The sequence below is a fragment of the Nicotiana tabacum genome, chromosome 15, assembly GCF_000715075.1.
Source record: "Nicotiana tabacum cultivar K326 chromosome 15, ASM71507v2, whole genome shotgun sequence".
In the NCBI taxonomy this organism is placed as follows: Eukaryota; Viridiplantae; Streptophyta; class Magnoliopsida; order Solanales; family Solanaceae; genus Nicotiana; species Nicotiana tabacum.
Genome location: NC_134094.1, coordinates 77001536 through 77013034, shown reverse-complemented (window position 1 = coordinate 77013034; position 11499 = coordinate 77001536). Strand labels below are relative to the sequence as shown.

The following is an 11499-nucleotide window of genomic DNA, read 5'->3' as shown; positions in this document are numbered from 1 at the left end:
CCCCCAGACTTACTAGACTAACATAATATGCTATATATGAAAATGAGACTAGGACTAAAATACATCAGCTAATGACTGGCCCAATAAGATATTAACCACTCCGGCCCAAAAGGTTATGAAATCAATTCGTAACATTAGGATTTGTTGGTTTGAGTAAACATTAAAATTTCTCCAAGTAAAACTGTTGTGAGAGTGGCAAACGTGTCAATAAGAATTTGCAACATATGGATTTCATCAGGTCCGTGTACAGTGCACACTAATGCTTAAAATCGATGCTCTAATGGTGGTGTCCTACCAATTTTATAGCATATCGGAGAAATTCTTGCTCAATTTGATTATTGTATTGCGTAGCTACTTCTTCCCACTAGTATAAGTACCGTAGAACTCTTTCCACAAAATCTTAAACAGACAGGAAAAAATCACCTAAGTAATGTTTTTGTTTCTAGCACATAACACTATTTCATCCAAGTAGCATGATTGATCTGCAATTTACTTGGTTCATTTCGGTAAGTTACATTTTCCTGTTACGGCTGTCTTCAGGGACGCCACAGTAGTTTTCACATTTAAGACAGCAATGGATATCAAAGGTATTTCACTCGTTGATTTATATAACAAGTCTGGGTAAGATACACCTTGCAAGTTCTTAACGGATACAAAAATATGCTACATAACCACAACTATATGTCCTATTCATTGTTGAATCTACCAGCCAACATAAATTGCCACCCACCAGCTATTTGATACAAGAAGTCACCATCAGTCTTCCAACAGCCGCCCTGTGTTTTCACATGCAAGGAACTTGCCAGTACTCTTTAAGGTCCAAATAGCACGACTGGGCCACACCACTGCACAGTGCAGAGAAAAATTTGGTTTTGAAGGCTCGTGCTATCTAAGAACAGGAGAATCAGGCTGCTGGGGCACATCATGTGAGTATGAATATCATGCATCTTTTGCTCAATCGATCGGGATATGCAGGATTCTTGGGCTTGCTCCTCTTCCTGTTCAGTGCCTAATATATACGACTCCATCAAGTTGGAACACTATGACCCCCTCACATGTTTTGTCATTGCAGTTTTGAATCATGACTATGGCAAGCAGAATACCTGGGGCTATGTTCATGCTGAAAAGGGTCATCACTACAATGGACAGAACTCAATCTTGGAGAAAAGTTCCAACCGCTAGCATGTTCCAGCTCATGATCAACTGTTCTCATACTGACCTCGTCTTTCAGCTTCATGAAATATATCGATGACCAGTAATCCTTTGCTAAATTCTATGTCCGCAAGAAAGGCGATTGAATAAGAGTAGATGAAATAAAAGCGTAAGACAGGGAAGGAGGGATAGAAGGAGCAGAATTAACGTAATGCAAAGTACCATAGCAATCAAGCAAGTAATTATTTAGAAGGTAAAAGACCAACCAGTTTCATCAGCTGCATCAGTTCACCTAGAGTATTTTTGAAGAGATTAGTATGGGAGAGATCATTAGTACTCAAAATTTCCTGCCGAATTCTGTGAGAAATGTTCACCTCCATTGGTGCTCCTATAGGTGTTTAATGAGTAAATGCAAGTCAAAAGAGCATCAAATTTAAGCACGAGCATAATTTCCAGAAACAGGACTAAGTCGAAGAATCAAAGTGTATAGTTTACCAAGAAATCCCTGAAGAGAAGATGAAATGACCATCAAAGTTGAATCATACAAGAATTGACCATACCTGCAGCTATATACTTCTCTATTATGTGGCGCGCCATGTAAATTCTCCTAACTGGATCTTGAATAGGAATTTTATCAAACTGTTGCACTTCATCATAGAAATGGACACTCTCCCCAGCCAAACAACTACAATGTGAACAAAGTTTAAAAAATGGGTCCATTACTGTGTGGAGGAGAAGTAAATTTCAGCGTTCACAGGGTTGATTACCTGTCTGACAGAGCTTATCATTAGAAAAGATGGTCTGATTTCGTCTGTGATTTTTTTTTACTTGTTTCCAAGAATATCACAAACATTTTACTTTTTTTTTAATATTCAATTATGTTAAATCAAGGACAAAAGACAGGACCATGCATCTTCTCTCTTTAATATGATAAGCTGATCCATGTACACAGCACAAAGATATGATGCTATTTTCGCAAAAGGAGAAAGAATAAAACCTGTCTGCAAATTCCATGAAGGACTGCCGGAACCTTCGGTTCAGCAGGAGCTTATCCAAAGGTTCATTTGGATCTATAATGCTTATCGGTTCCCTCTGTAGAAGAATCCCACTATCATGTATGCCTAATGCCTGACTCATTGTCTTGTACTCCTTATGATCCTTCTTCCTCAAGCTCATAAGTGAGATAAGAGGTTGAGAAATTGAGAAAGAGAAGAATGCTAGCACAAGGACACTTGTCTGTTGAAATAACAAGAGAAAGCTGTGGGCAATCCACAAATATTTCTGGCACCCACATATTAATAAAGTAGCACAAGATCAGGAAATTGTACCATAACCAATAACAAAAATCTAGAGGCAATTTCTAGCCATGATATGTCCTCGCGAACTTCATTCATAACATAAGCAGCCACCCAAATTCCTTGAGACAGAAAACAGACAGTGATATCAGCAAAAAAAAAAAAAAAAAAAAATCTTGGGATGTCTAAGACGAAAAATCATTTTTGATCTATTATGCTTTGAACTACAAGTGAATGTGGAAGCAGACATAGATGAAAGCCATAAAACATGTATTTGAATAAAGCATGATGTAACAAACACATGAATATTTAAACTAAAAAACAAGTTATGATATTACAGAGCTTACTTTTTATGGCTTCATATATTACTTAAAAAGAAAGAACTACAGAACCTTATAGCAATAATCTCTGAACTATTTAACGATAATCACGAACTTGAGGCCAATCAGATTCCTTTCCATAAGATTTAGTAACTGAGCACCATCACATGACAGAAGGGCAGAGTGGGCAAGCACCTCTGGACATCTACTGGGATATATGTAGCTAGAGACAATACCATGCTTCACGACGTTAGAATATTGTGAAAAATTATCTCCAACCTTTATACAAATGCTTCAGAAGTTCCATACTCTAGTAGTGCTATCTTGGCACTTGTTGGGTGTTTAGTTCGAAGGCGAATAGTCAGGATCAGGCGTGCATAAGGCTAGAAAAGTGAGTAATTCTTTGCAGCCAAGTTGACATCATCTGTAGCATCATTGTCTTTCTTTGCATCTTCTTTCAAGTATGGAAAATACATTTTGCGTGGTACTATTAACAAAGAGGAAACTATGAAGCAACTGCTTTGAGGGTTTCTTATGATTGCATTTCAACTACCTAAAAGCAAATCCAGGAAGTTGAACATTCGCTGAATGTTGAAAGCAGTATCTAAGCATCCTTGCGACGGATGCAATGCGCTATTCTAATCTGTAGTTTGAAAAAGCAAGTAAAACATTGCCATAATATATTGTTACTGGATGACTGTCATAAATGTCAGAGATGCAGTGATTGAAAATATTGAGGAATTGTAGGTGTGCATCTGGTCACATAGAACGGACAGTACATACATGTTTGTGAGCAAGATCTCCAAGTCCAACAAAAAAATATCTCTTTATACGCCCCTGTTCCCTGTCCCAGTTTGGTCGCAATTTTTGCCTAATGAGGGTCAATTTAACCAACTTTCGGTGCTCTAATTTTTTGAAACTAAAATTTAGATATTCCAAAATTACAATAAACGTATAAGTTGCAATTTTCATCATAATGAAGAAAATATATTAAAAGAACAGTGTTGGGGGCATTGTTTTCTCTTGGAGTAAACAAAGTCTTGCCTATAAGCAACAGATAACCTGCTTCCTTAGAACCAAGCCCAAGCCCCAAAGTCTTGTATTCAAAGCTATAACACATACTTCATGTGAATTTACATGACCGAGACATTTGCATCCAGAACTTTGGTTTGAGTTCATATCTACTTATAGCCTGTTTAGGCAAGGCAAGCTTCTGGGAAGCCAAAAGAACTTTTTTTCAAAAAAGCACTTTTTTTTAAAACTTGACGTGTTTGGCCAAAAATTAAAAGTGCATGTGAGCAGCAACAGAAGTAGTTTTTCTGATAAAAATTATTTTTTACAAGACAAAATATCCTTACCAAAAATTTATATTCTATCAAACTATCTCTCATATAACCCATATAGCTCTCAAATATAACCAGAACTCTCTTTTCCTCTTCCCTTTTTTTGGTTTAACTCTATTTATATTGAACAAAAAGTTTAATATATATTCTTATGTTATGTTTTAAAATTTGACAAAATAAAAAACTTAAAAAAAAGTCTTTTCATAAAAAATATTTAAAATCATTTCTCTATTTAGATAATACTAGCTGTAAAGTGGGTTTTAACCAAGTGGTTTCTAACCTCGCCTTTGTATTAAAAGAGGTATAAAGCGGCTAACAGTTAACAGACAGATCCTAAGGGTTGCTCTAGTGGTGAGCACCTTCCACTTCCAACCAAGAGGTTGTGCGTTCGAGTCACCCCAAGAGCAAGGTGGGGAGTTCTTGGGGGGAGCCGAGGGTCTATCGGAAACAACCTCTCTACCCCAGGGTAGGGGTAAGGTCTGTGTACGCACTACCCTCCTCAGACCCCACTAGTGGGATTATACTGGGTTGTTGTTGTTGATTCCTACCTCTTATATGAACTTTGTATATCAAGCTACAATTATTAACGAAAAAGGTCAAAATATGCCCTTGTACTATACGAAATTGAGCACATTTGCCCTTCGTTAATACTTTAGCTCAAATATGCCCTTACCGTCACATAGTTGGTCCATATATGCCCTTAGAGTTATACAGTTGGCCCATATATGCCATTTTCGAAACGAAATCCACCCAAACTAATTAGCTCTTTCGTTAATTGTATTAAAGTGTATTACAAACACTATTTCCTTTTTATTAGTACTTTTTTTCTTTACCTATCTCTTTTCTTTCTTCTTTTTTCTTTTCTTCTCTTTTTTTTTTCCTTTTTCTTTCTCCCTTATCCGATTTCCTCCATTACTGATGTCTTCTCCATTTTCGTCGCAAATTTCACTTGACAAAACTCATGAATTCCAATTACTAAGAAAATTCTCGCATAAGAATATTTTAATAGATCATATGTTTGTCAATTTTTTAATTTTTACTGAACATATATTTAGTTCTAAAATATTTAACAAAGTAAGATTGAAATAATATTTATGTAACAAAAAACCCGAAAAATCCAACAAAACCTAACAATCCAAACCGATATAATTGGTTTGGTTTGGTTTTGATAAAAACCGAACCAACCCGTTTCATGTACACCCCAAATTTACATAGTTAATAAAAAAAAATAGAAAATGTCCAGCTGAAAAAAGATGAAAAAAGACTAACAACTCAAATTTATAACACTACAACTTGAACTCTAGGCTTTTAATCATTAAATTATCTTTCTGGAAACAATTTAAATATTTTGGTCTTTTGAGTATTGTTAAAGGTTGAGATGTTTTTATTATTTTAAAGTTTAAACCATAATTTTTGGAACAATTTAATTTCGTTTATTTAGAGGGCTAGTGAAATTGGAACTTGATTACCTTATGCGAGAATTTTCTTAGTAATTGGAATTCATGAGTTTTGTCAAGTGAAATTGGTGAGGAAAATGGAGAAGACATCAGTAATGGAGGAAACGGATAAGGGAGAAAGAAAAAGGAAAAAAAAAGAGAAGAAAAGAAAAAAGAAGAAAGAAAAGAGAAAGGTAAAGAAAAAGTACTAATAAAAAGGAAATAGTGTTTGTAATACACTTTAATATAATTAACGAAAGAGCTAATTAGTTTGGGTAAATTCCGTTTCGAAAAGGGCATATATGGGCCAACTGTGTAACTCTAAGGGCATATATGGACCAACTATGTGACGATAAGGGTATATTTGAGCTAAAGTATTAACGAAGGGCAAATGTGCTCAATTTTGTATAGTACAAGGGCATATTTGGACCTTTGCGCCCTATTAACAAATCTTTTCTGAGATTTTAGATAGGATTTTATCCGTAACCAACTGGATATCCATGTTTTGGATTATCACCAACTTGAGGGAAATGCATGAGAGGTAATGTAGATTGTTGTTTCAGTCAAGACGGTCAAATTCATGTAGACGACAGAAACTCGGCCACTTTAACTAACAGTACACCAGAATTAGATACTTTCCTCCTGTGGTTTTTCCCTGACATATATTACAAATACTTCACATAGCATTATGCTGGTGCTTCCAATAGGTGTAAGAATATCTTTACTCTTTAGATGTTTGGACCATATTGGGAAAGTGGTTATTCGAGACTACATAACTCAATTTAACTTCATTTCTCAATATGTTGTTTCAACTTTCACCTACCTGAGCACATGAAGTAAGACAAAGGAAGCATGCCAGGAAGAAGCCAAAAAAAGAAAATGGATAGAAACAAACCAATGGAAGCTGCAGATACAAGAATTCCTCTCCAAAGGTCTTTCAGTTCATGAAATCTGAATTCCACATGACGCACAGCCCCAGTAAAAGCAATCAAAGATACAACATATAACGCATGAAGGCCCATAACAGGGATGATCCACACAGTCCCCATGTGGCATCGGTAATTTAGAGGCTTTCTTATATGAATAACTACATTAAAGAAACTCAGTATTAATCTCTCAAAGGCTTTCTTACATAAATAACTGTAGCAAATGAAGCTTATAATATCAATAGCAGGGATGTTAAACGGATTGTCAACATTCAGTTTGAATGAGTTAAAATCAGCAAGTTCTCCCTTGGTAACAAAAGTCAAAAAAAATTGTTCATACACTTGCGCAAAGTTTTGGCATGACTCAATTGTAAGATCGATACCAAATAGTAAAACACAAAATTAAATGCATAAAGTAATACAGCTGCAAAAGTGTAGGCAAAAGACAAGGCATACATCCCATGTGATATCATAATCTATGTTATATCCTTTTCAAATTCAAAGAGAGCTATGACCATCGCGGGTATCATTATTAGAAGCAGACTAAATAAAGTCTTCTGTTTGAATTCATTGAAAGAGCTGCACGAATTGGTTGTTTGTTTCTCTTGATGATTGAATGGATTTTGATTTAACTTTATAAATCTATTGCATGCTTTGTATGTGTATGGTTTTCAGGTATGAGTTTGGTAATGTGCAAGACAAAAACTTCTCTTGCGCGATCGGCATGTTATATTACAATAACATAATTACAAAATATTTGAATAAGTAGAATTTCAATTATTGCACATGTTCCATGCGCCAAAGATATTATAGATGCCACTTTCCTTGCTTCTCATGCAGATTTAATATAAGTATGTCAAAGCAAGCTTATGCTGCCATGAAGAGGCAAGAAATTGAATCTTGATTCTTGTGTTTAATTTATATTGGTATATAGTTAGCAAATTACTGATTTATATTTCTTGTGTTTTTGTTCTCATTGAATGGGATATGCACGTCATCACATGATACAAGAACTTAAACATGTGAATGGTACCCTTATGATTTACTTTGCCCTTTTCTTTTTCCTGTCTTTCAATCTTAGTAGTGTTAATGTTTAGTTAGTTACTAACTTTTTATGGGACACTATTGTTGTAAACATGTATTTAAATAATAATAATAATAATAATAATAATAATAATAATAATAATAATAATAATAATAATAATAATTGCAATACAATAAAATTATTATTATTATTAATAGGAAATTAGAAAGAAAATAGAGATAGCGACAATGAGAGGGAGGTCATTAATGAACCCTGATTGTACTTGGAAAAGAACTCAATTTGAGATAAAAAATTTATATGAACGAATATTAATAGGAATCAAATAGACTCACTACGAGATGAGAGCTGAATCATTAAATAAAACTGACCTTTAGAACCTTAAAATTAGATTGGTAAAACATGTTAAACTGAGCCAAAAAATAAAATTATCCGAGTTTAGATAAGTTGATTGTTTATATCTTTGAAGAATCGAGATAAACGTATGTTTGTGTTAAACTTATTTGTTTCTAATATTAGGTCACACATACAACAACCTTCTTAAGATATTCCGAATGAAGTCCCAAGCAATCACAATAAGGTACCGTGATGACTTATGTGGACATGATTTCTTCCATTATTGAGTTAGCTAAAACAGATTAACATACATGATTTTCAGGATCTACATTTTTTTCTTTAATTTTTGTTGTATAACTACATATTATTCAATAATATTTATGTGATTTTTTATAATTGTTTATCCATTGATATAGGGTACACGCGCAAAGGGCATACCTTAAAACTAGTCTCTAAAACAAAATATATCAATATTTCAAGAAAAGAAACTTTAAAGGAGACTTCTTTATAAAGTTCAACTTGGCGAGTCTTACAGGCAGCACTAGCTATCCACGGCAAGAGAATCAGCGAAAGAAAAATATAGGATCTAATTGGTGGTAGACGTCTCCTGAAAGATCATATAAAACAAAAAATTAAGACAATACTGAAAAAGAGTTTTTCCACATGGCATGCATTAACAATAGAGAGAGAGAGAGAGAGAGAGAGAGAGTTGTTATACTATTTTAGAGCAACAATTCGTTTCTACATCTTTTCATTTCTATAGAGCAGGAATTACGTTCAAGATAATCCATTATTCTGTTTTCCTCTGGAGAGCTGCAGGTGGCTAATATTTGAATTTTCTTTCAGGTAAAGTGGGGTTGGAGACTTGGAGTGAGGAGGCTGCACCAATTTACAGTTTTTCAATTGATATTGATGAGGCTACTTGTTACATAATCATCACATCAATCACAAAGAATAGCGGTTGCCGGTTATTTCTTAAAGAGGTCAAACTTACTTCACAAATATATAATATAGTTGGAATATCTGTGTAATACGGCAGCTCAACAGCAAACCAAATCCGAGTGGACCTTCAATCCAGACTGAAAGAAAGGAGGATCAAATGTCTTGCAGAATAATCAATCAAGTAAGCACCAGATTAAGGCAAAAGCAAGATATTTGAAGACTAAATCATATTCGGACACCGTTTGAAGAGTAAATAACCTGCCCAGAGATAGCAAGACCTCCACCAATGTCTCTTTCTGAACTTTAGAAAATTGAGAGCTATCTGCAGAAGCCATATGAATAATACACGGTAATTAAAATATAGTCCCATTAGTGTTTTGGAATATTAAATCAGAGTCTGAAGCATAACACCACATAAGAAGAAATGAAAAGTGGATACCACAATCGACAACAACAGATTGAAGCTTGCTATAACTTGAATTGCCACAAGCCAAAAGCTACTGCCTTTGGGCCTCGGAATCTTGTGAATCAGGTACGGTAATGTCACTTTCAGGAGAAGTCTGCAGAGGAAACTCAAGTGGTTAATACCAACATCCTAAGTAATCTAATGGAAATAAAAGCTAAAGCATTGGATGGATATACATACTAATGAAACTTTAAACAATAATTGAGAACATTAATCATAAAAAGCTCCGGCAAAAGGAAAACTGAAGTGGCTTTACTTCAAGAATAAATACGACAAGGTGACTAGCATTCAGTGAGCATCTTATATGGTGATGGCACACATGTTTTCTAGTAAACGTTACCTTAAATCTTAATACTAGAACACAATCACACACCTTCACATGCAAAAAAGCATTAAAACATACGGGTAAATAATCGAAGGAATGAACTTTAAGCCTGGTATAGACACTCTAAATCTACCAAGCCTCCTCTTCTCGCACCCTTTACAGTGTATAAAAAGATGGAGCGGATTCCTATTATTTTTCTCAACCCCCTGAGCTTACATCCTACACTCTATTGTCACCATGCCTCTGGATATGCAAACAGTCTTTGAACACCTACCACCCCACAATGAAGTAAAGAAGGGGAGAAGACTAGAAAAGTTTAAGCAGCACCGTCCTTATAAAGGGGAGAAAGTTAAGAAAAGAAAATGTTCAGGATGTCGATGGGGAGGTACAGGGGATTAATTCACAAGCCACAGCTCACCTCGCCCCTTCTCATTATGCTATATTCCACTTTTTTCCATAATAACCTTTCTTTCATTACTTTTGTTGTTTACTTTTTTATCATTACTAATATTTTACTATGTTAAATATCTTTTGGTATATGACCATTAAATAATACCATCATTTCCATTACACATTCACTGCCATTTGAGGGGGAAGAGCAAAGTCTCAATCTATTAACAGATACTAGTATTACATCCACAAATATATATAAACAAAAAGAATCGAGGACGTTAAAAGGAATCAAATTGGGAAAACCAAAGTCAAAAACCTTAAAGTTGATATTTTTTAAGCACAGTCTTGCCCCGCCACTAGTAAGAGTTCCCCCATCCCCATCCTGCTAAGACTTCTCGTCCATCACACCATTGGCATACTAAAAGCAGAAAGAGGACAGGTGAAAGCAAGCAGAATAAGACCATAGCAAGCTGTATTTATCTTTCATTTCCATTTCTTCTTCGACCTATTCAGAAGCAATAGATGATCTAAACACACAAGATTCATATTCTCCTTTCTTCATCCTGCTCTATCAAAATGATCAAAAAGAAAAAGCAAGTTTGCTTCTTATTCCCGAGTTTGATCTCTTTCATCCCTCTGTCTGGCTCATTGTAACCCATATTGAGTAAACCAAAAAAAAGTTCCCCACAAAATCCAATTTTTCCTTGAATTCAGCAGAATCTTCATAACATTAAAGGAAAAAAAAATACTAGTATCTTTCAATTTGTCCAATCGTGCATTCCTATGAGTCAGATACAGCAAGGAAACAACAAACCACAAGTATTTAACTTCAAAATTTCCACAACCAGCTAATACCCATTTGAAATGAGCAAAAAAAAGAGATAAACTGGACTACGATATACTAACTAAGCTATTTAATGAAAAAAAAAAGCAGATATTTTTAGTATAATATGTGCTCACATAAACTTAGAGGCTGATGTATTTTGCTAAAAACTTACGAGATCATGGACACTACGGCAATTGAAAGCGCTACATAGTCACTTGGACACCCTCCTTTGCTGGCACAAGCTGCCATAATTTATTCTCCTATTGTTTGGTTGCTGCCTCTATAATGCCCATCAACTGTTTGTAGAAATGTCTACCAGAAGAAAGAACTCAACATGTGTTTTAAATTGCTTTGCAATAAATCTTTATATTTTTTTCTTTTAACTTGTTGAGAAACGCGAGATATTTGTTTTATGGTAAAGTGAATGAAATAGACATAAAACGAGAATTCCGTCAACGGTATTTTCAAAGCGGTGGTTAGACCGGCCATGATGTATGGGGCTGAGTGTTGGCCCGTTAAGAACTCACATATTCAGAAGATGAAAGTAGCAGAAGTGAGGATGTTGCGGTAAATGTGCGGACACACTAAGATAGATAAGATTAGGAATGATGATATTCGGGAGAAGGTGCATGTGGCTCCTATTGATGACAAGATGCGGGAAGCGAGACTTAGATGGTTCGGACATGTTCAGAGGAGA

At 35.0% G+C, this 11499-nt stretch overlaps 1 protein-coding gene across 2 annotated transcripts; it reads right to left on the bottom strand.

Annotated features, from left to right (window-relative positions):
• Positions 1-579: 579 nt before the first annotated feature.
• LOC107763578 (regulator of G-protein signaling 1) lies at positions 580-11190 on the bottom strand. 2 transcript variants are annotated; one of them, XM_016582066.2, is made up of 12 exons: positions 10975-11190; positions 9232-9352; positions 9051-9114; positions 8845-8929; positions 8384-8457; positions 6442-6633; positions 2481-2569; positions 2150-2388; positions 1713-1837; positions 1419-1540; positions 1104-1273; positions 580-1009 (listed from the first exon to the last, which is right to left on the bottom strand). In XM_016582066.2, the coding sequence occupies exons 1-12, from the start codon at positions 11049-11051 to the stop codon at positions 1003-1005; spliced, it is 1365 nt and encodes a 454-aa protein (XP_016437552.1). In that variant the 5' UTR covers positions 11052-11190; the 3' UTR covers positions 580-1002. The 2 variants fall into 2 exon arrangements, with proteins under 2 accessions (XP_016437552.1, XP_016437550.1); XM_016582064.2 differs by having other exon boundaries at positions 918-1273; positions 10975-11189.
• Positions 11191-11499: the final 309 nt, after the last annotated feature.

Coding starts and splice junctions, on each gene's coding strand:
- LOC107763578 (XM_016582064.2), bottom strand. CDS start 11,051: ATGGCAGCTTGTGCCAGCAAAGGAGGGTGTCCAAGTGACTATGTAGCG. Junction 2,570..6,441: donor TGTATCTGCAGCTTCCATTG/GTTTGTTTCTAT, acceptor TTCTGTCTCAAG/GAATTTGGGTGGCTGCTTAT. Junction 1,838..2,149: donor TTCATGGAATTTGCAGACAG/GTTTTATTCTTT, acceptor TTCACATTGTAG/TTGTTTGGCTGGGGAGAGTG.